The 26228-nt window shown below is 32.8% G+C and overlaps 1 protein-coding gene across 1 annotated transcript; it reads right to left on the bottom strand.

Moving 5' to 3' along the window:
* Nucleotides 1-1621: 1621 nt before the first annotated feature.
* Nucleotides 1622-25149, bottom strand: LOC145278285 (general transcription factor II-I repeat domain-containing protein 2-like). Its single transcript, XM_080130578.1, has 2 exons — nucleotides 24675-25149; nucleotides 1622-1752 (listed from the first exon to the last, which is right to left on the bottom strand). The coding sequence occupies exons 1-2, from the start codon at nucleotides 25147-25149 to the stop codon at nucleotides 1622-1624; spliced, it is 606 nt and encodes a 201-aa protein (XP_079986704.1).
* Between the last annotated feature and the right edge of the window lie 1079 nt (nucleotides 25150-26228).

The following is a 26228-nucleotide window of genomic DNA, read 5'->3' as shown; positions in this document are numbered from 1 at the left end:
AAAAGTTTAGGAAAAATACTAGTCTAGCCAGAGTAATAGCGTAATGATAGCATAAACATATATAAGATAATTAGTACTTGTTTTATGCTCTATATACCTTGCAAATTAAAGTAAGGTAGATAGCCATGCACTCAAGTAGTGATTCGGACCTAGGCGAAAGGGATATTATAAAACAGATGCTAATCTGGCGGTTTCTGCTGGATCTGGAAATTTCGTTTGTAATCTAGCAAGGAAAATGTTGATATAGCGGATAGCGGGTTTTCTGGAAAATCTGGAGACATTAAGCATCCACACCCCCACAATTTTAAATGACAAAATGAAGAAAAGCGCTTGAAAACGCTTTAAAACATAAACTAATTCATGTAGGTAGAAAAGTAGCATTTATTGCCTTTGGTAACAATAATTTATTGACTATTCGTTTTATTTTTCACTATTTTATTTCGCCTACCCATTCTTAAAAGTTGCTATAAAATCGCTTTTTTCCAAGTACATTGGGAGGGGGGCGTTCAACCTCTGTATTTTAAAATACGATCCAAGCATCCCCTATAATTTAGAAGTATTTACTCACTTGGTTAAAGTGTAAAAGAGTTAACAGTTGAAAATTGTAAAAAGCAAAAATAACAGCAAAAAAGTAGCATTTAATTATCTACCAACATGTATACTTTTAACATGCTAAAACAATCGCTTAACGGGCTTATTTTCTCAAAGGTTGTAAACAAATGACTTATTCTACCACTAACACTAAGTTCGAGTTGCACTCCCAAATGTAAAGTTTGTGATAATCATAGATTTTTTAATACAATTTTTCAAGAATGAAGTCCCAAATAGTTAAACGACAAGCAGTCAGCTAATTGTTGTAAAGACAACAAAGAAATTAAATAAAAATAAAATTATCACAGTTTCAGCAGGTATAAAAGATACTTGAATTTTAGTGCATTTGGTATCAGATATTTGTTGATTTTTGTTATTGTTTACAAATTTCCGACTGTAAATTATTCTACACTTTAACAAATGACTGTTGTTCCTTCGTACATGCCCCCACCCAAAGCCAACATTCATAATTTTACTTGTTTTTATTACTTTTTTCAACGTTTATTATTCCATTTAATTGTCAGCGTTAATCACCTTTTTTTAAAATACAGCATATGTTAACACTACAGCAAAGTTTATTGGGTTTATTTATTAGCAAACATTAACAACAGAAAGTTTTCAACCTGTGAAAAAAAATGTCCTACGATGGCAAAGGTTGTTTTTTTTAATGTAGTGAACATCCTGGAGTATATGTAGGCCCAATGAATAGAGTGTTATCTGATACTCAGAAAGATAAAGCGAAATTGGCACTTTGTGATCTTGCTGTGAGGATTTTGGGCTTAAATTCAAAGGCATCTACGGAAGATCCAGTCACTATTTCAACACACAGACTTAGTGGGAACCTGCGTGAAGAGGATTTTGAAAAGCTTTTTGATCAAGAAGATCGTAAAGCAAGCTCCAAGCGGCTTAAGCTACAGGAAACAGCTAAAACGCCATCTTCAGTGAATAAAGCCTTATGAAGTTTCAAGCTAGACTTTCATTCTGCATTACATCAAGTAGAACAACTAGATAGAAAGTCTAAGTTAAACGTTCATGAAGCTATAAAGCGGTACCCTGCGATAGTGAAAGAATCTGCAATGTTTGCAGCAGCACTTCCTCCAACACAAGTGAGTGTTGAACGTTTGATTTCAGCGCTAAGGCTAATGAGGACAGACCAAAGGGCTGCAATGGAAGAGAAGGTCACTGAAGACATCTTGTTTTTGAGAGCAAATTATTAAATTCTTATTTGCAACTTTCAATTCTATAATTATAAATAAAGCCTATTTTTTATGTTTACAAATAAGATATTTTTATAGATTGATTTTTTTTTAATATTGTGATAGAAGATTTATGAGAATGGACAAATGCAATAACATGAGTTTTCGGGAGAGGAGAGAGTACAAAGGAAAATAGAACATATATAGCTTGAAGTGCAACTCTGCTATGACAAATTTGAATATGCTGATAGGCTGGTAATTGATCATGAGCATAAATAATACCATTGTGTATTTTTATATATATATATATATATATATATATATATATATACATATACATATATGCATATATATTATATATATGTATATATACATGTGTGTATATGTATATATATGTATATATGCATATATATGTATATGTATATATATATGTATATGTATGTATATGTATGTGTATATATCTGTATGTGTATATATATGTATATGTGTATATGTATATGTGTATATATATATGTATATGTGTATATATATGTATGTATATATATGTATATATATATGTATACCTCTGTATGTATATGTATGTATGTATGTATGTGGATATATATATATATATATATATATATGATATTTCAATAATAAGCAATTCATGCTACTATAGCCCTTTATAGCTTTTTTCCAATTTTTACCTTTGATCCTCATTCCATAAACGCAATATTATCTTTTAAAATATTATTCTCTGTATAATGTCTTTATCCCCTTCTTCTGATGAGAAACGTTTGGCTTCGAAATGACATTACCTAAAGAGGTTTCCCTATCCCTAAATATTGTATTCTATTTTGAACTGATAGCATAATAAAATTTAATTGTTATCTTTTTATCCCTTTGTTATCAAAACTTATTCTGTAAAGCTGGTTGAGTTTTTATGTGAGTATATTTATCATACAAGTGAATGTTGAACGTCGAAAATGATATACATGAAAAGTAATTATAAAATGCATGCTGAATAGATGTGGGGGGGGCTGGTATATGGATCTGCAAAATAGATTTTCGCATAGGCTCAAGGAGTTGGGAGTCGGGAGTCGGAGTCGGGAGTCGGAGTTGGAGTTGAAGATATTAAAGGAGTCGGGGCCGGAGTCGGCATCCTAGTAATTCTAATAGTCGGAGTCAGAGTCGGAGTCGGACTTTTACCATCCGATTCCGCAACCCTGCTATATGGTTGACTATTATAGAAAACTGATCACATATAATGATAGAAGATGTATCGAGACACAGGAATGGGTATGTTTGATCTGGCATAATGATGATTCATTAAAATTGTGGGGGTTGCGTACGCGCCTGGTCCACAAAGTATGGAAATCAAAAATAAAAAAATTAAAAAAAACGTTTACTTGTGTTTTTGATATAGATGTACATAATAATACTTTCATAAGTATGATTTAACTTAAATAGGTATGGTATAATAAAATTATGGGGGGGGCTTTGTTCGCGCCTGTGCTATATAGAATGGAAATAGGCACAAACTTTAATAAAGACATTTCATAACTCTCTGCGTAAGTATACTTTGATAATTATGTTTCAGTTTGAAGAAATATGGTATAATAAAATTATGGGGTGTTCGTTCGCACCTGACCTCCATGGAATGGGCATATTTCACAAAGTTTAACAAGGTTTTTTAATATTGATCCAAAGAATATTGTGAAACGGTATGGTATAATAAATTATGGGATTTATCCATTTTATTTTTACTTTCATCATATTTCGCTTTGGTTTTGATACCCCCAAATCCGAAGCTATCTCTTTACAACCCTTCCTTTTTATAACCTATCATACTTTCATAAATCAGAGTCCATTTTCTGTAGACTTTTTTTTAACCTGGTCAGCAAGTCGCCTAGAAGTGGCAAGTCGTAAAATAATTAAATTTATTATTGTATAAAATACTCCAAACGGAAGTTTCAAAAAACACTATTCCACGGTGTTTCCAAGAATGACATTCTTGCTGTTCCTCTTATAAGAGTAGAGAAAGAAATAAGCAACAGAAATATCAGACATAAAATTTGCTGGTTAAGACATTTAATGAATCAGCAATATATGATCGTTAGTCAATAATTACGAGATACGGTGCTCAGTAAATAACCCGTGTAAAAAGGTGCAAATGGAGAAGAGACCAAAAACAAACCTAGTGTAAAATGTTCAGCATGAATGAAGACTCGCTCGATGGTAAATTCGAAAAGCGCAATATAATTTTTTAAAAAGCCAATAGTAAAAATTTGGAAGTCAGTGAAACGTGTGAATTGTAGAGCGAAGGAAACAAAATAATAATCCATGTGGAGAAGTAATTTCAGAGAGAGAAATACTCCGGTTGGAAAATAAGTCTAATACAATATTAGGTTAATCCACCCCTATAGCGCTGATATCTGAAGAGTGAAAAATTGTTTTCATAAGATTTCATGAACTCACAAAAGTGACTTGAGGATTTTAATAATTTTACTCTCTATTACGTCTAATAACATAGAATTCATATTATAAAATCATACATAATACGATTAATATTTAACATTCTTGTCATTATTACTACTACCATTATTTTTATTACATCTAATAGTAATACCAATTTGAATGAGGCTATTATACGTAATTACACCTTTTATTATTAGTTTTCTTTCAATTATGTTATTTAATTATAAATATTCAGATTACTGTTATAATACAAAGATATGTAAAATTTATAATTATAGAATTATTAACATTTCATCGTTACAATGCTTCTAAATTATATATATATATATATATATACATTATTATTATTATTATTTTATATAAATATAGGATAGAACTAAAATAAATATATTTAACCTTATACATGTATATATATACATGTATATGTATATATATATACGTTTAAGTATATGTATATATATATACACGTTTAAACATTTTTTAAAGTGCTAATTACTAGTTCTATCCATTTTCCTTTTGGTTTAATAGTTATAAGTTTAATTCTTGTAACTTTAAACTAAATATAAATAGTCGAGTAATATAATATGTTTATTTATATTTATATATACATATAGGCATACACACAAATACAAACGCAGACACACACAGGTACCTATGCAAATATATATATATATATATATATATATATATATATATAATTAGGATGAAAATCTTTCCAGCATGGAACATGGGAATGCAATTGGGAAGATCTGAGTAGACACCGTCTTATAATTAGTTGAATCCTTAAAAATAACAGGCCACGATTAAATGAAATATCAGATACATAGCTTGAATTATGTTGTATTGCTTTAATTAGTATGCGTTGTTGATAGAATCTGTGCGGTGACTGTCCAGAGATGGAACAAATACTAACGGGGTTTTGCTCCTAATCGTATTGTTTATAAGAAATGCAATCGTCTACCGTATTATCAGAATTATGACACTGTCGAGACGAATGTGTTTTCTCCCGAATAAATATGGCTTAATACTATCGATTTCATCAAGCAATTCGAGACATCAAGACATACAATGTTTCAAAATGACGTTTGCCTTAATGCAAAATTTGGAAGGCTGTAGAAATGTAATAGATTGGCTGATTTGTTAGACGCGTAAAGCAATGTAAAAATAATAACCAATAGGATAACCAGAAAACTAAGTTTTGTGGCTGGTACTCTGCTGAAAGTATACAATGACTTGATCAGTGTGCATGCTGGACCTTCTTTGGAAGATTGGAATTCATCAATGTTTTATATCTTTTGTTGAGGGGTAGGTAAAATAGTATAACTAGATGATAGAAACATGAGGACAGACGGAATAAAAGAAAGAGAACCTGAAAGCATACTATTGAAAATGTGGTGTCCCCATGTATAATGGAGAGTTTTTTTAACACTTTGTGAGATCAAGTTTTATGAGCCTTGCTAACTAATCTTTATTTCTATTGCGTGCATATATTCGGTACTTTTTGCAGATCCTCTGACAAAGTAAAACGGCAACGAGAGACCATGATCTGTCTTTTGATTTTTGCGGAATTCGCACAAGAATGAGTTATATCCGGCTCCACCGAAAGAGTAGACAGTGCCCCCAATGTGGCAGACAACGCACATCTGTCCTAAGCGTCGAAGATAGACATAGGCAGTCAGTCCCAGGATCACCAGTGAGGATCAAAGAGTTGTGAACTGAAAATTAATTCGACGTACGCTTTGACAAGGTGGAACTACGTCTTCAGCTGGCTCCATAGAAATTTTCGCCATCGTTAAGGATTTCTGGAGTTATTTATTCTAGAATAAATTCTCCTGAGTTTCCTTCGAAGTGGAGTCCAATGAACGACAGTATATCTACGCATTTCGAAATATACGTTGATACGTAAAGATGCGTTGACAAAAAATATCTATATGTCTTAAGGTAATATAATAGTAAATACTGCTGATGAGCTAAAAAGTACATAACACCCAAGTGTTTTTTGACCATTGAAACAGATAATTAGCTCCAGAATGCTAAATAGGAAATCTGAATAACTAAAATATTATCTGTAAGCGTATTTAATGATCGGGCAACCATATAATAAATACGGAAGTTGTTCTATAATAATAAATACGAAATCTGTTTAAATAAAAATGCAGGGTGGAACGATAAAAGTGTCGCCTTAAAGAAGACTGCATTATAGATATTTTAAACATTTTATTAAAAACAATCGCATGTAACTTTATAATGTAGAAAAGCTGACAACTATGTTATGTAACCAACGATATGCGACTAATTTGTGTGCCAATAATATGTTGTCAGATACTGAATTTAAAACTATGAATGTATCTTTGATCATGAAAGAGAAATATCAACGAAATATATTATGGTTGGTTCAGAGTGTTTATTGCTTTCCAAAGAAAGATTTTATAGCAAAAAATTCAAATGGAAAGCATAAATTCTTCGCTGTGATACTTCAGTTATCTTGGAAACGCCATATTAGAATCACCTAATTAGCTGTTTGATTAATCTATTGCCATTTAAGATTGAGTATTAGTCTTATCTTTCAGGGTCTTTTAAAAACTAATTAATATATTGTACATTGGATTATATGATAAGATAACGTATATTATCAACACAAGAGTAGCAAAGAACAACAGTTCAGTTCGTATATGCTGTTTCAAACAAAATATGTTATATGAACGTGTTTCCCAGCGTTGTTTTACTGTTTTTAATTTTCTGTTAAATATTTTTACTGTGCTAATGGTTCGTCATATTAATATGCTTATTTGTTACATATATAGTCATTTGTCAAAGTATTTAATTCAGTAACATAATTCACATACAATATATTAAACCCCGGTCTACCTTAATCTTCTATTTTAGATTCATATGCATATTGACTGTTATATAAAGCCTTTTCTACAAGACAAACATCAGAACATTTCAATAAGTCGCCCGAGCACCTGGTTAATCCTTCCTCTTAGCGTCCACTCATAACCATGTGTCGTTTGGCTGCACTGCTGCTCTATCTATTCGATAACTTTCTGTAAGGAATTATTTTGTTTTGGACAAGTAAGATTGAATCAGTGGTTCTTCTATGTCACATTTGCTACAGTGGTTTCAGAACGCATTGCTACGTTTTCATTGCTAACTTCTCATCTTAGAGGTCTTGCAATTAACTAGACTAAATTTCAATAAACGTCCTTGATCTCTCAGTCTCAAAAACAAGCTGACTATTACTTTCAAACGTCGCTCCAAGAGAAAGTCATATTTCTAATTCCCCCTTATTTACTTTCCTGTGATAGACGCTCAGCACTGCAGTTGTCTGCATTGGTAAACCATTTTGACGTGACCTCATAAAAAATCAATCAAATCCAGCGATCTGCCCTAAGTTAACTGTTAGCTACAAAGTTATTTGCGAACATTTATTCTATTATGAAACCCAAATCGTCTTGTTTCAGCATTGAAACTATCAATCAAGATAACAACATCCGATGTGAAAAATAATAAAATATAAACAAAGCCATGAAAGTTTAATCTATTTCCTTGCGTTTAAATATGAAAATAAAAACTAAATTTCTTTAGCATTTTTCTCATCGGCAGTTTACGAATTATATTTGTATTTTTAATTACAAGTCCGAATCTGTTTCAAACAAAAGCAAAACAAAAATCTTACGATTTAATCGATTTGAAAGATGTGTGTTTATATTGTTGAACTGACATTTTAAAACGCTTATATTTTTTCAGATAAGCTCATTTGTTTTTCTTATTAGTTCCCGGGAGAAAAGAGTATTTTAATTTTTATTTAAACAAGAAAAAATCGAACCACATCATAAATTGTTAAGGAAATTCTACAAATGTATTAAGAACTATGATATCATTCGCATGTTTTATAGAATTTAATACAATTTAAAGACATTTTCATACGACGATGTCGGAGACTAAAACCGCCCCAAAATATTTATGTTTACAAAAACAGTATCAACAAAAAAGGAAGAGGATATTAGGGCCTTACAACGTATACTCTGGAAAGGTATTCACTGTAGAGTGAAATGTAATATTTCTTTTTAACTAGGTTGAATTTAAATGAAACAATGTTCGTAGCATAGTAAAACTACAATCTTGCCTTTGAAAAGTTTATTATGGGATGTATTCAATTTTTGTTTTATGTTATAAACTTTGTTTGTTTACCACTTAACAAGGTCCAGATGTTACTCAAATATAAGGGTATGTAAGTATACAGTGGGCAATGGGACAATGAGTTAGTAATTGTTAGTAGTGGAAATTTAGTAAACTGGATTACTAAATGGGAACGGCTTATCAAGAACTTGTTTACATTGGACTTGAAGATGACCAAATTATAGCTATCTGGAAAGTAAGAAAATGGCACAGAGTTCCACAGGTTGCAGATAAAAAAAAAGATTTGTTAATGAAATCTACGTTTAGGTTTATGTTCGGATAAAGAGTGGGGAAAATTATTGATAGCACTTTAAGCTAGACGAGTGTTTCTCGTGAAAGTTTGGCGAGCGGGGCATAGATTGGAGTTCAGATAGGTGCTTGCCGTGAAAATAACGATAAAGCAAAGACAGGCTTGCACCGTGTCGTTTGTGAGAAAAGGGTTTCAAAGACGAGAAAAGAGAATCCTCCACTAGGATACGAAGTCTATTTTGAACTCTGTCAAGGATAGGAAAGTGATTTCAAAAAACTCCTGTCCAAATATGACAACAGACGTACCTGAATCTTATATAGATAGAGAATTGCATAAGCAGAGAGATATCAACTAGATTGATATAAGGATCCAAGACCTTTACAACTACTATCTCAACATATTTGATGTACCTGTTCCATTTCATATCAGGAGTAATACTCAAGCCCAGAAACTTGCCAAAGCATAGCCCCCTCCTCCAAGATGAGAGCCATGCATTTCAATTGACAAAAGAGAAGAAACCGGACATATTCTTTCTAAGCGAAACTGGAATAGGACCGACCACTTCCCTAGATGAGTTCATAATCAAAGAATACTCTAACTTAACATCTAAATCTGCCCCCCAAGATCGCCATGGAACTGGAATATGTGCCTACATTAAAGATGGCTTCCTGTATGGCAGGGATACCTACAGAGCAGATCCTAATTTACCTTATGTTTAATTCCAGGTTGCACTTGCTTACAACACTGCATTAATATTTGCCCTCTATCGGCCTTATAAATGCGGAGTTACTATCTTTAAGCGTATATCTGAGAAAATAGACAACCTCCTTTCTGCACATCCCTCGGCTAACATTCACAAAGTGGTGACTTAAACGTCCATGACGTGGAATGGCCGACCCACTCAAATAAGACAGACAATGAGGGGATGATCTGTCATGATTTTTCCATTGCTTATGACTTCACTCCGATTGTTCGCGAACCCACCCGTGTGCACGATACTACATGTCAGTATGCAAGCTTTCTAGACCTTTTTCTCTCAACTTCCCCTGAGCTATATTCTTTCTCCTCTAGGATCCTCCAACCACTTCATCGTATCAGTTAAGATAAAAATGAAATGTAATAAGTCCTCAGACGTACCCCTCCACTGTACAGTATACCGATACTCCAGGGCTGACTGGGATAGCTTCCGGACATTCATATATGATCAACCTCTCCATTCCATGTTTAAAAAGAATGTATCATCTATGGTATCGGACCTGGCCGAATGGTTAAGTCTAGGCATAGACCGATTCATACCATCCGAAAAATTCCCACAAAACCCTTACAGCTAGCCATGATTCTCCCCAGAATGTGCTGCTCCCATCGCGCACAGAAATATATATTTTCCATAGCGTAATAGATGCTCTGTTACTTAGGCTGCTTTCAGGAACGCCAGCAACCACTGTAAAGAGTAATAAAAAAATGCAAGAGAAATGTATGCTCAGTCTGTTAAATCCAAAGTAACTGATCAGCAGCTTTGTTTCCACCAGTTTTGGCAAATAACAAATAGGATCCTAGACAGAAGTGTGCATTCTTTCCCAACCATTATCAATGTACCAGAGGTCATCTCGTCAGCATCCGAAAAGGCCAACCTATTTGCCAAGAACATTTGCAGCTAAGTCTACCCTATGTGACGAAGGAAATCAACTCCTCATATTTCCTCCTATAACACAGACCAAGCAAGATAACATACAAATATCTGTGTGTGAGGTAGCCAAGCTAATCAAGAACCTTGATTCCAGTAAAGCAACTCGCCCTGACGGCATCCCAATTATAGTGTTACAAAGCTTCACCCAGAACTTACACCCATACTTAGGAAACTGTTTAAGCGTTTCCTTAAGGAGAAGTGCATTCCAACACCCTGGAAAACCATATCTGTATGCTCTGTATTTAAGAATTCAGGTGATAAGTCATCTTCCTCTTTGTACAGACCAATACGTCGCCTGTGTGGTATAAGTAAGTTGCTGGAATCCCAATAGAGAAATAGTCAATCACATCAGCAGAAATTACCTTCTAAGTGGCACGCTATATGGGTTCCGTTCTGCAAGATCTACCGCAGATGTGCTAACGATTATATCACACTGGATGAGCAAATCTCTTGACAAAGGCTTCCTTTCTGGGACAATTGCTCTTGACGTATCAAATTCTTCGACCTAGTTATGGCATAAAGGTATTCTTCACAATATTTCCAGCTATGGTATAACTGGAAATGTTTTCTCAATCATTAAATCATTTCTCTCTGATAGGCTCATAAGAGTAGTGGTCGATGGACAAAAATCAGAGGCCTGCAGTATTAATGCTGGAGTCCCTTAGGGATCCATCCTGGGCCTAACCCTCTTCCTGATCTACATCAATGATCTCGCTAAACACATACCTAAATCATTCGTTGACATCTATGCTGATGACACGCCAATCTACGGCAACGCATCAAAGGCTGTAAATGACAAAGTTCTCTCTGATTCTCTCTCCTCTGATATCGAGCGCATGGTTCAGTGGGGGAAAACATGGCTGGTTACGTTTAATGCATTTAAAGCCAAATTCATTTCTTTACATCATCAACGCTCTGATCCCCATCTGGCAACGATTGAAATCGATGGTTCTCGTCTAGGAGAAGCCCCATATTTTGAAAAGCTTCTGTGCTTGACCTTTACTCCTGATCTTAAATGGAACACGTACATTAAGTAATTGCCAGCGTCGCTGGAAAGATGGTGGGATCCTTCTACCGCACCAGGAGATATCTCACTACTGATGCAATTCTCTATCTATATAACAGCCAAGTAAGTCTAAGGATGTAATACTGCTGCCATATCTGGCCAGGAACTGCTAAAAACAGCCTAATCTGCCTTGGCAGAGTACAAAATAGACTTCGTGTGTTAATGGGGGATGCCCTCTTCTCTTCCCTGCAACCTCTCTCCCACAGAAGAGACGTTGCGTGCCTATCCTTGTGTTATCGTTATTTCTATAGTAGGTGCTCCTCTGAGCTACCCAATCTTTTACAAAACGCACCCGTCTAGCTGAAACCACTGTCAAAAATGTCCCCGCTCCCTATCTCAGCTTAATCAACACGTAAATTTCATAAACAATGCTTCTTTCTTAGAACTGCACGGATGTGGAACTCTGTTCTGTCTGCCTGCTTCCCGCCTTACTACAACTTGGATTTCTTCAACTCCAACGTAAAAAAATTCCTGATGAACCGACTCCTTAAGTAGACACTGGATTATATCTCCACACTACTGTACTGTACATACAATAACCCTTATCCCTGAGTGGCTTCCGGGCCTTGATAAGTTGTGACAACCTTGTAAAAAAATTGATTCCAGCTAGTGATCAAAGCATTTATGATGTAAAGACAGGAGTTTGGTTTTAGATGCATTAAAAGTAGCCGATTACCTCTTTCCCCATTTTACCGATGCTCAAGACCAGATGAGAGGGAATCAGAGAGAACTTTGTTGATGATGGTCTTTGATGAACTGCCATATATTATCGTGTCGTCAGCATAAATATATACCAATGGTCCAAGGATATTATTTGGAAGAAGATTAATAATCAGGGAGAGAGTAGCGCCCATGATAGACCCCTGAGGGATTCCAGCATTAATACTGTGAGCTGTTGATATCTTCCCAACAACGAGCACTCTTAGCAACCTCAGATAGAAATGATTTATTAATTTAGAAGACTTTTCAAGCTATACCGTAACTGGAGATCTTATGAAGTTACCTACATGGCATATTCTATCAAAGGCTTCTGATAATAAATCGCGTCAAGTGTTCCACTACACTTATGAGATATAACCGTAACATGTGCTGTAGATAAAGCATTATAAAGTCGAACTTGTTTAATAAATGTTTTTGTAATGGTTAATGTTGTTCGTTTGTTTTAGCTTAAACATTCCCGTATGAAAAAGTTTTAAACTAAAATATAGCCAAGCGAATCTTAAATGTAAAAAAAAAAAACAGAGAAATTTAAACGTTTATAAATATAACAAAATGAAAAATCTATTTCAAATATTTGTTAAAATTTAAAATGAAAGACAAAATAAATAATTTAATACAAAATAGATAAGTAAAAGCTTCTATTTTTTAAAATTATATTTTCACCTCAAACAGAGCACATTACCGCATTGTCGTAGGGGGCTACTATCAGTGACATAAGCATCAGGAGTACTGTGTAGGAAGTTGGGCAGGAAGATATCGGTTCACGTTACACTTGAACTTCTGCATGTACAGTCGATGAAACAGGGACTTGGAAGGGAATTCCAAAGTCGAGCTGTTGTAGGAAGAAAATATTGAGTAGAAGGGTCTCTTGCATCTAGGGATCTATGAATGGGCTGGATTTAGTTGCTTGGCGGGTTTTTCGGGGGTATTTACGTCAAGGGGGCAGAAGTGCTTGCAGTTCGTCAGAGCATTCACCGTTAAAGTACTTGTAGAACAGGCAGAGGGATGCAACAGTTCGTCGATGTGACAGAGGCTGATGTTTAGCTGACAGTTCAGGACCTTTCAGATTAGCGACTTTCTTTTGAACCTTGTCTAGGAGCGAGAGACTAATGGCAAAGGCACCAGTCCAAATATGACAACAATACTATATACATGTGCGAATGGTGGCCTTATAGAGGTATAGGATACTTTCAGGCGTTAATAGCTTTCTAGCACGGTAGAGAGAACCCATCAACTTCGCAGCGGTCCTGGCACTGTTCTCAATGTAATTTGTCCAGCTCATGTTTCCTGTGAACGTTATGCCGAGGAGTTTAAAAGATGTGCTTTCAGGTAAAGAGTATTTGGGCATTGCTATTGGCGGTATGGAAGGTTCCGTGTAATAATTGAAGGAAAATAGTTTAGCCTTGGCAGCATTGAAGGTGACCATCCATTTATGTCCCCATTCCACTACGGATCAGAGGTCTTCCTGTAGTGTTTCTGCCATTTCTTTAAATATGTGTTCATTTGTCGACCTTAATATTTTTCTGTTAATGAAACGAATTTTAATAGTTTTCAGTTATGTTGAAAACGAATATTATATTTAAATACACAATATTGTCTTCAAGTCCAACGTTAAGAAGTTCTTGATTATTTATACACTTAGGTAATCCAATTTACCAAATCTCCACTACTAACGGTTACTCTGATATTTTTCCATTGACTAGTGTAAACTCATTAAACCTTATCATAAAGTGGCGCCCGGGCCTTGATTACTTGTAACTCCTTTGTAAAAAAAAAAAATAAACGCAAATAAGTATTTTTGGATTAGTAGCGATGTAATTCTTTATGTTAAAATAAGTGGCCATTGTTGTACGCGCAAGTGCGCATACTTTTGTAGTAATGATTATATTTAATATTCAATAGCAAACCATAATATACAATGACACAACAGGTCGTCGGTCGTCTAATAATCTATATATTTCCTCATTAAATATTTTTATATGTATATATCTAGTAGAGAATCTGTGGTATCTCGCACAGCACCCTTTATAAAGCTAGCGAATGCTAAAGCATAGGCTAAAGAGTCCAACACAAATAAAATCGTTTATAACATCCAGGCTTCTCTTTTTGTACTAATTGCTTGCTTCTATAAAGGATAATTAAATTGCTGTCGGCAACAATCTAATTAGGAAATTGGCCTTGGGCGAGAAAACTGTAGCCAATCATTTAAACAAGAAGTAAACAATCTTCAATGGTGTAAGCTGTTGTGTCAAGCCAGTTCGTACAACTGTCAAACATGTTCGTTTCTTGTTAAAACAAAGGTATTACAAAAATATCCCTTATTGTTAAACATTGAATAACAATAAAATGGACAGCTATTGCCTTAAAATAACCGGTTACTTATCTGATAAAATAGCTTTTCTGATTCAAAGCACCTACAAAACCGGTAAGAAAATTACTTCGCGATTAAATACATATAGTTTGAAAAATATATAACAGCAATTATATACAAACGACGTTAATTGTGTCGGAACGCATTGAGATGATACTCAATTAATTCGTCCAGTCACAAAAGACAAGGGATATCCCCTGTAAGTAAAACTGCGTGTATTACTGTATGGCCAGGGTTTCGCAATCACAACCACACTTCCCCTGAATCAGCACTGTTCGGGTCGGGTGGCAAAGAGAAGTTCAGGACGACTGAAAATGCTGAGATAATCAGAAGCACATACAGAAGCTTGATATCACAAAAATCACCCATTTAGTCCTCGCCAGCTTCATCGTTGCTTTACTTCTGTGATCTAGTGGGTAGCTCATAAAAAAACTAGAGTTACTTCCCTTTTCAGCTTCTCATTTTCTTTCCTAACACTTTAAATAAGGCGTTGTTTCATTGGTCAAAGGTGCCGCTCATCGTCCAATCAGGGCACCCTATTTATTAAGCGGGACTAGAGATTCCCTTTAAACTCTCTCTTTCGTTCAAACCAATGTGGAGAAAAGACTTATCATTGCATCATCCTTATTTCCGAACTTGAATGGGGCCGTCAAACTGAAGACGTTAAAATAAGAACTTTTTTGGACTTCTTAAAAAGCCGCAAACGCATTTGTATTGCAACCTGCTTATTTTATATGTGCATTTATTTGGAGTTAAATACACTTTTATTGTTCTCCGATGTGTATACTCGTGTTTCTTTTTCGTCTGGTCGAAACACAACAAGCTGTGTCAATGTGATTATTCCTTTATACTGTATTGAGATAGTAGAAAAAAGATTAGCATTATATTGGAACGTTTAATGCCCTAAGACTGGTGTTATGTGCATCGTAATATACAAATTTCCCTAGCCCAATCGAAATATTTAAACATAATTACAATATTTTAAGTCTAATTATATTTAATATACGTAGATTTGAAGCATAGATGACATATGCAGCATTACTCATGAATTTTCAAATCGGGCTTTGTTAATTTTTTGTTTTTTATGTTGAAGGAGTGATGAACATCTATTTTTTTCTGTTTGTCTTCCTAGCAATGAGGCGATAACAAATATTATTAAGATAAAACTAGTCAATCTAATTGATTTAGAGCGAAAGTTTTTTGTTTAACTATTACGTATGTAAATATAATAAGTATCCAAAGAAAGTATATACGTACGGATAAATTAATCACTTTACGAAAAATATTTACTAAACAAACATGGCCAAAGTATTTGGACCAGTTGTTTAAAAAAACGCGTATTCGTTGCCCTTGTGACGTGTTGCAAATGATACATCAAGAAAATATTAAATAGTAAATAGTGTATACATAAAAACGCGGCCTTTACTTCATTCTCCTTTATTGTGTTTCTGCGTGAGCCATTCCCCTCCAGTTGCATGTCTGAGTTGCTGTTGGTCTGATGATTAACTTAGCCAATAAACTCATCCATGTAAAAATAGATATTTGTTACAATTGCAAACCGTTTCATTTTGGAATGTAAGTCCATTCACGGTGAAACAGAGTAAATCGAATCTAACTTAATTCATGCTTACCTATTAGAGTTACTTTCTTGTATAATCATAGGCAAGCTGAAAATCTCTAGGAAAATACTTAGATTTATATATTGTCCGGTGCGTGTTAGTTTACTGGTGTTACGAGTCCAAGAACGTATATTCATATAGTGTTCTGCCTAGTGAATACTATTGCCCCTAATGAACGCTATATGCACGGAATCTACTCTAGTTTGCCGCCGTTGACCTGAAATGTACTTAATAAAATACACTCCGAAAATTCATACTAGTTAGCATAATGTGCACTGTTGTAGATTCCAATTATGCATCAAACGTAAAACCATATTATGAATTTACTTATTTGTCACACTCGATTTAATTTCTTCAAAAAAAACGAACTTTTGACGATTCTAGACAAGTTATGAATTACTAGCATCATTATTGGCACATTTTGATAAAATAGTTGCTTTGAATTAAGAAATCGGATCGGGCATCGTTAAAATTATCAATGAATAACACATATTAATTTTATCTGAGATCATGTTTTTATACTCTGAAAATTGTAAGAGCTGTAGATGGCTCCAGATTGTTACTTATTTTCTAGTGACCAAAAGTTTTTGTGTAACTTAGCGTTACTTTTTCTTTCTTATATACGTTACTATATAAATGAGTGATTACGTGTGTTTTTCTCTCTACGTCCCATAATGTAAATAAAAGCAGACATGTCTCTTCAAATGTGTGGGTCGAACGAACACACGTATACGTGTATTTTATGTTGATATTAGTTGCATCATATTCATCTTTTGTTAAAACTGAATTTAGTAAATGTTTGGATATGTAAACTGTTCGAGAAATTTTATAAATATACATTTTACAAATGAAATCGATAATAATTACAAACCTAGCTGTAATACTGAATAAAACATCAAGCATATCAATATCTGTTATATTCTATTACCGGCTTCCAGTGTGTATTTTTAAAGCCTTGAAATATTTGGGATATTATCTTGATAGGTGTGCACTTTTGAAAGCATAACATAAATCCCTTATCCGCTTGTATATCATATTATTATAAGATCATCAAATTTTGCAAAATATAGTTTATCGACGAAAGCATATAGGACTCTGATATACTCTTGATGTAAATATAGTGGCCACGTATAAAATTGAAAGAAGTGTGTTTTCTTTAATATGTTTTTATTGTGGCAAACACTGCAAATTAAAAATGCAGTTTTAGTCCCAATATTATGCAATCTAACAACTTCATACGGACCACATACAGGGCATATCGTTTCCAGTATTTATTATATGATTATGATAAGAATTGATAAAATAATCTAAAGCCCGTGCCCACAAAAAGAAACAACTTTGTCGTAAACAACAACATAACAAGAATACATTTATTAATACTCTCTCAGAAAATCCTGCAGGGTGATAAACTGTAGCTCTCTATTACTTTATACTCTACACTAGACATGATAAAGCATTTCTGTTTATCAAACTCACTAGACATAAGGTCTATAGCAATTCTGACTCAGAAATAATTCATTTATCACTTAACGCAACACTTACACTGACAGAACACACCTAACCTTTTTTGCGATTATATATATATATATATATATATATATATATATGTATATATATATATATATATATATATATATATATATATATATATATATTGGATAACAAGACGCATTTTAACATGCAGAATCCGTGACATAGTACAATCGATCGTAGATATGCTGAAATGAGTAAAATTGGATCCTGTAAAAGTTTTCTCGCGATTTCTGCATATTCGACAATAAGTTTGTTTGAAGTGAAAATTTTCACTTGGGCAAATAATTAGGCGTAAGATTTAGGAAAACTTTTCTTAATATAACTTTGCCATTCTATTTTTATTCATTCATAATATTAATCTGTAGCACGATAAAGATCAGTTGTTCTAGCAGTATATGGACCTCACAGAAATGGAATTCAAGATAAGCATAATATAATATTTAATATTATGTTTTTAGGAAATGTATACGCAACATTTAATACAAATCTATGGTTTATTTCGTTATTAAAATTTCAGCAATAAGAATATATGATACGAATGAATTCCGTCTAAGAAAATATGTTTATTTTCCAGGAATTTGGAGAAAATACAAACGTAAATAACTATGCGCTAATTCGATATTAAGTATATTAATATTGTGTAACTTCATGTAACGTCTTAAATATGTTATTGCTGGATTCAAAATTGTACTCAAAAAGTTAAAGCGAATAAAGATTTAAATACTAATTTTCATGTTGACAAATAAAATATACCTTTGTTTTAATAAACACATTGCTTTATTAAGCTATGCAGCTGAATAGACATTTAGTAATCTTAAATAATTATCATTAAAATACAATACACATGTGCATAAAAATGTATTAAAATATACATATATAACATTAAAATCCATAAACATTATATATATATATATATATATATATATATGTGTGTGGGTGTGTTTAAAACAATAAAGTTTATTATATTAGCCGACACTACACACCTATATATTTGATTCAACGGTTTAAAATAGGAACAATTATAATTAAGTTGCATTGTGTTGTTATTTCATCAACTTTTTTTATTTATATATGTGAATTTTATTAAAAACGCAAATACAACGTAGATATCTAAAAAAAACGTTAACTGGTTCGTTCTTTTTTGTTTGACAACGCCAGCTTTACTAAAACAATTTTTATATTATAGTAAGTATAATAAGGCATACTAGTGATAGCCTATTATGTTGGAACTTATAAGAAAGTCTTGTAATTTAATTATAATATGTTCGTGGTGTAAAATTTAGGTGCGATTTTTAGATATATAAAATAGATTTAGTTATATAAATGTTTTAGTTATATAAAAGTTGTTTTTATATAACATTTTTAGTCATATACATTAATTATAAGAATATATTATCGAATCAATTCATATTTCTAGGTCGTTATATAAAGGAGAACAATTCCATCTCCCAATTTAGTTGGAAGTTCAAATGTTACAAATATGTACTGGATGAGATCTAAACGTAGATTGAACAGCAGTCCAGATACACCCTATAATAGGAACTGATAAGTTTAATTGGATAATAACTTCATATGTCAGAACAGTAAGAACGCAATTTCAGTTGAGATTATTTTATTCTTTACTATTCCATTTCATGCCAGTTGATTTCTCAAGTACATCGACTTTTTGAAATGACGTCTCATCTTATGCAATCATTAACTTCTTAAATTTCACTTACTCAATTAGCTACACAACATTGTGTGTGCTTGTTTATGGATGCATTTGAATATATTTAAACAAAAATTAAATATATGTTTAAGATAATATATAAGAACTCAGTAATATATGTACGATTTTTATAATAATTATACATATTAATGAAACATTAATGTAATACATTTTAAAGAAACGGTGGCAAATTGCTGTATAAAATATAAAGTTTCATAATCGTAAACGTCTAAACATATTAAATAGCAGAGAAAAATGAAATTATGTTTACATGAAAATTTAGTACATTATATTTTAGAGATACGTCTAGTACTGAAGCACAATTACATTTAATCTGGTATATATATATATATATATATATATATATATATATATATTCTAAGAGAATTAAATCAGAAATGTAGAGATTTTTACGAATAATATATAATATAATAACCATATACACGAAAAAGATTAGATGTAGATGCTTTTTATCAGACATGATTAAATGAGGTTGGAATATATTTTGTCATACACTACTAAAATGGTATTTGTACGTAGGCAATCTTATGCACTGCTTAAAATCGCCGGATATTAATATTACTCATGCTGAGAAAGATTGATTTAATGTGATATTAAGTTAGAACCGATATCTTAACGATTTATTTACCTTAATATAAACACTTCAGAAGCTGTGAAAAATAACTTTCTTCTTTGGTTAAGCTGAATATATGTAGAAAATGATTCCTAGTATTCAGTAAATTTATACAGATTCTCCAAATATGTATGCTATCTTCTAATGTTTATATTTGCAGCGTTATGTACATATGGATCTTCTAGTGGAATTTGAAGAAGAATCAAGTACAAATGCAAGTATAATCATACACAGGCATAAAAAAGGCAAGTATAAACACACACATGCATAAAAAAGTTGCTTCACAGTTCACATATATATATATATATATATATATATATACATATAAACATATATATATATACATTTAATGAACATTCCACTTATTTAAAATTATTAACTTTAAAATAACATTTTAAATCTATATATCTATAAACGTGAACGTGCCTGTGTATCTGTCTGTGTATGTCTCTGTGTATGTGTGTGTACCTTTCCATACGCTATAACTCTATACGCAATAAATGTTTAGTCTGCAGACTCGAACTTGATATACAGGCCACTTAAATTTGGGAAAATCGATGTGATCGGTTGTCGGATAGAAATTCGGCGATTAAGAATTCTACCAAACTCCTCCGACAATTTTGGGCCCAAACACTTACAATTTTGTATATAGATTCCTTGGACAGTGATCTAACTTAATAACTTCATTTGAGCCCAACACATTAAATTTTAAGGGTCATAATAATGGGTAATTTTTTGTTAAAAATACCGTTTTTTGTTTTGTTTTCTTTTTGCACAACATACACATCTAAACACTCGGGCAACGCCGGGCTGAAATGCTAGTATCATTATATATTATACATACATTTCTCGTTACATGTAAAAGCATATGAAATATAGTACTCATCGATACGGTGACCCTGGGATACGGTGTTTTTTTTCAGTCTATGATTGAAATACGAAGGTTTTCCACTCCTAGTTAGGGTAGTTGCCTCGCCTTACGATGTGAGTCATTTATCATGCACATGTGTATTATACATTCTACTGTATTTTTATCTAATTTTTAATGCGGTATCCCGAGGTTCTGCTGTGTAAAACTCGAAACAATCGTATAGACCGATGTATCATTTGCCTATTTCAATATTTTTATACTAACATTTTTAGTCAATTTTTAGAGTGTACATGATAGTGGATGTCAAAATGAAAAAAAATCTACCGAGAAAAATATTCTTAATCCAAAATAAAAGTTGATAAAATCAAGGTAATTAATAATGGAAAACTATAATTCTCTTTTGAGATATTCTGAAGACAAGTGAGGATAATTTCACTTCAAAGTTTAGCGGATATCTTGATCAGCTTCCTTGCTTACAAAATATCTTGCCACTTAAACTAATCTAACATCTTTTTCCCGAAGAAATTTTGCGATAAAGATTCTTGAACTTTATAAAATACTACGCAATATATTACAACTATTTATATTGTAATAATTCTTATTCTAAAGTAATGATATGCCTATTCAACTTAATCAATGATGTGAATAGAAGGAAAACATTAATCAGAACGAGAATTCTGTAATAGTGCAGTTTTAAGGAAAAGGCAACTGAATAGGAAGTTGTATTTAAAGGAGCTATTAAGACTAGAGATTGATGGATACCTCCAGAACAACGAATTAAACGAGCTAGAACAAAAGAAAGCAAATAATTGTTCAAACAATTATGAGAAACACTTAGAATAGTATTATTATTAGACTGCAACTAGAAACATCACGATTCCGAGTGAGAGTTTTTAGTGAGGATGAAAGGTAATACCAACTAAATTACGGACATGATTCTGCAATTTATATAAAAATAATAAAAAAAATGGGACACAGATTAACCAGTCAAATATGACAACGGTATTCCATGCATGATTAAATAGTAGATTTGCTGAGAGAAAAATAGATTCGATCGTGAGAAAGTGTTTATAGCGTTAGTGGTAACCGACATGACAAGAAGCAGAATTCATTTATTTTTAATATATTGAAAGATTTTATGAGAATGAGAATGACGACCAATAATTTGGGAGTCGATCTCTTACTGAGAGTGAAGTCATCCATAGGAATCTCAGGAAGAAACGGGCTCACAATTGCAACTGAACTACAATAGCTGAATCTTAAGAAGATTAAACGAGGCAATCCATTTCATAGCCGCATCTGAGCCAAGACAAACTTCTAGATAAACTGCATATTTTTACAGACCTGCAGAAATGGAAGAAGAGCTATACCCGTTAATGGGATTGCGTCATCAGCATTAATATTAATACTCTAAATAATATATATTGAACTAATATGTGTAGAGAGAGGAAACGACGTTGAAACGTGACTAGCACCCTAGGAAACACCGGCATTGAGACGAAAAAGGAAATTAAAATATTTGATCAAGCGTTACACGCAAGCTTAGATCAGAAAGAAAATATCTAACTTTGATGAAGTGGATGGAAGAAATTTAAGCTGCACAAAGTTTGAGAAAAACAACAGAAATAATATCATAACCGGAAGACTAACTTTTCTCACGACCAGCAAGAATACCTGCAGCCATCATTGAAGTAATAATTACTGAACTAAATATCTGACATAATAAACAGTATCTCCGAGTATTGCATTCTAACCAGTATTCATTTGCATAATGTTAAAGATAGTAGAATACTTAAATATATATATATATGTATGTATATATATATATATATATATATATATATATATACTCTGATTTTATTCTCATCGATTTATTTATTAAAGACAATATAACCATGTTCACATTGTTTCTATAGATGTCAGTATTTAAAACCTATTCAAAGTTAATTTGGTGTTTCAGGATTTCAAAGCAGCATTCACGGATGTTGTAACACATAATTCAGTTTGATTTTGTCAGTAATAACCGTAACTCAATAACCGATGGCAATAGTAGAATAATGTTTCCGAGGTTTCAGGCTTGGACTACTTATACTATTGTTCAAGTGTAACCAAAGTTACCCACAAATATATATATATATATATATAATTATATATATATATATATATATATATATATATATATATAGTCTTTGAAGTTTTTTTAACATTTGAAACTACACAAAAAATTACTTTTTATCATTCGTTAAAAAAAAACACTTAGTCAGTAAGTCATTTAATCACCTGCAATCACTGCATCAACTCTCTCGAATTTACTATAATACCATTTTTTTTAATTTTTCAAGGGATCATCAGTTGTTTACCATGATATATATATATATGTATATATATATAATCTGACTAACACTTTCCTATAGTATAATTATTTTTTTTAAAAAATACTCTATACCAGGCATGTCACACTCAAAGACTTTCGGGGACACGGGAATCAGTTAGTTTTGGCATGAGGGGTGCACCCCTACAATATTAAGTCGTTAAATAACACTCATTGCTGAATGTGTTTCTTTTACCGGTAATTAAGAAACATGCAATAGTTTGGTCATATTCAAGAATTCAAGTTAAAAGTACTTGTAGTTTAACAAAAGAATATAACACAGGAAATTAGCATAACATATAAATCTGTTCTTTAGTTCGATATGACGAAAATTTAAAAGCAGCATACATAGCCATGTATTTGAATGCAACAAATGTAATGGACATAAATTATAATAATTCAAAATGAACATTTATTATCAAGTACTCAAACATGTTCCGTGTTTTGCCTGGAAGTTTTACACCTCTTACTCTTTACACACTTTGGTATGTCTAGCTGATGGTTCGGTGTATGTCCGAGCTTTACAACAGAATATAAGTGGGTGTCAGTCAACTAAGGTCTCTGAGAAGTATTTATTTATTTCATGAAGGAAAGAATTGTTCGCACAAATAGGTGGTACCAAACATTGCCACAACTCGTCTGACAAACTTTCTTAAATTTAGAAACATTTTCGGAAGGTATGAAAGGAAATGAGGAATTCGCACTTCAAAATACGTTGCTCTGAGTAAGGTATCTGACTGCATTTCTAAGAATTCTATTTGTAGACTTTCGCTGCTTTGGTAACATCAAAAGTAAGCGGCGCTGTGAATAATGCACACTCTTGCTCAAAATATGAGAAATCTCGAAAGCTTTTTCTGAAACTCCGTTGACAATAATTCCAAGTGACTGTCATACTTGGCAACACTTAGTGCTGACTTAGTATTAGTACTATTCGTTAGCTCTTTGCACGTAGGAAAATGAATTAAATGTTCATTTGAGACTTGTGACTTCCATGATATAAACTTTGAATGAAGCATTTGACGGCATAATACAACGTAGCGATTAGCTTGTTTTACCTGTAATTTCTAATTGAGATCGTTTCTATTGTGGTGTAATATCCACGGCAAGATGAAAATCCTGGAGAAAACTTTCATCTTTCATTTTATCAGTGTTTCCACCTATAATCTCCCAAAAAATGATTATGCCTTGTCTTCAACACTGTGTGAGATCACAACCAGCATACATCTGTATAGAAAAGAAGATTGGTGAACTGATTATCAATATCTTCTAACAACTGGTTGAATTGACGGTGTTTGAGAGGCCGACCTCTTATATAGTTCCCTGCCTTTATGACTAAACTTAGCACATGATCCAATTTTAAAATTTTTGAACAAAATTTTGTTGATTAATAATACAGTCGAAATGTGTAAATGACAAACCCGGATGTGAATTCTTTATCTTTGCTTGTAACTTGGCAGCAACACCATTATGTCCGCCAACCGTATTCGCTGCACCGTCAGTAGACAAGCATACAAGCTTACTCAAATCTAAATCATATCCATGCGTTCTCAAAGATTCCTGGTGTGTTGTAGTGTCATGCATTGGGATTAGTTCAATCAGTTCTTCATAAATGTTTAATTTATTGTCACAGGCCCTTATGAAGACCACAACCTGTGATATCCCAGTGATCTCGACAGTCTCGTCAATTGCAATTGACAACTGTTCAAATCTTAATGATTCAGCTTTCAACTCTTGTTTCAAGTCACGTAACATTTCATCAATCCGTTCAGAAACACTGTTTCTGGTGAGGGAAATACTTTTGAACAAGTGTGCTTTTTCAGGACACACAACCTCGGCCGTTTCGATAAGGCATTGTTTCACAAAATCTCCTTCGGTATCGGATTTCCCATGCATCGCTATCAATCGACTGAGTTCATGGCTTGTAGTAACGAAAGCGACATTTACTTCTGACTTTTTGTAAAAAAAGCCTTTTGCTGTGTCAAGTAAACCGTCAATTCTTTAAGCATTGAAACATGAATGGGGCCTTAATATTTATTATAACGCAGATGATTCCTGTAATAATGTATTTGTAGGTGTTTCGCCTTTGGCGTAGAAAAAATGGTTATTGCAAATTAAACACTATATATTTCCATTCACTTCACAAATTCTGTAGTTCCCATTTTTCTTGAAACACTTGGCCTTCTTCATTTCCTTTCTTTTTTATTAGTCGCAGAAGCATCAGCCATTTATAAAATGATGTGCAGCCTGGAAATTAAAAAGTTAAAATCAAATCAAACACAACGACAAATATTTATAAAATATCAATAAAACCCGTTATCACAAAGGAACCTGACCCCTGCACAGTATTACCCGGTTCATATTTTTAGTTATAAAAGTAAATTTTAATAAAAAGTACTCAATGGTAAAAAGCAATATAGATATAGGGCCTAAACAGCAAGAAACGTAAAAGTAGGTAAAATAAATAAAGAATAAGAGGTGTGTTCGAACATAGCTAACATTTCTTATCTATCCTTGCTTTGGGAAAGTTATTCTTTACATTGAAACCATCAATCAAAGGCTTAGAACGTCACGAGCACAACGTTTTTTTTTTTATTTATCACTTTATGAAGACAATTTGCTTATCGACAGGTTTATTGAAAATAGAAGAAGGTAACACTGAAAAGAACAGAAAGGGAAATACAATAACAGTTTGACAAGTGGGTAAAAGAGTGAAGCTGGAAACGCTTAAATGTCCAAGTCAATGAAAATGTTAGTCAATATAAAGATGTGAAGAAATTGAACGCCAGGAAATTCTGTAAAAAAAAAGTAATTTGTTCATTTTAAGGCCCACTGAAGGTAATTTACCGATGATAATGCAAAAAGCTTGCCCCTTCGAAAAATTGAATTTTCTGCTGGTTGTGGGTTTTGCAAAAATATGTTTTGTCAGTTTTCACGAGCTTTAAATAAAAAAGAAATAATTTAAAATTAAAAAC

This window comes from Euprymna scolopes, chromosome 6 (genome assembly GCF_053919585.1).
Source record: "Euprymna scolopes isolate OS-2025 chromosome 6, ASM5391958v1, whole genome shotgun sequence".
Classification (NCBI taxonomy): domain Eukaryota; kingdom Metazoa; phylum Mollusca; class Cephalopoda; order Sepiida; family Sepiolidae; genus Euprymna; species Euprymna scolopes.
The sequence above is the reverse complement of the archived record's forward strand: the minus strand, read 5'-3'. Positions and strand labels throughout refer to the sequence as shown.

What these genes read in the sequence shown, in the direction of transcription:
- LOC145278285 (XM_080130578.1), bottom strand. Translation starts at nt 25,149, where the DNA reads ATGCATGGGAAATCCGATACCGAAGGAGATTTTGTGAAACAATGCCTT. An exon ending in GATAAAGAATTCACATCCGG is followed by an intron (nt 1,753 to 24,674) that starts GTTTGTCATTTA and finishes CTTCCATTGCAG; the next exon opens with CCCTTTGGTCTGTCCTCATT.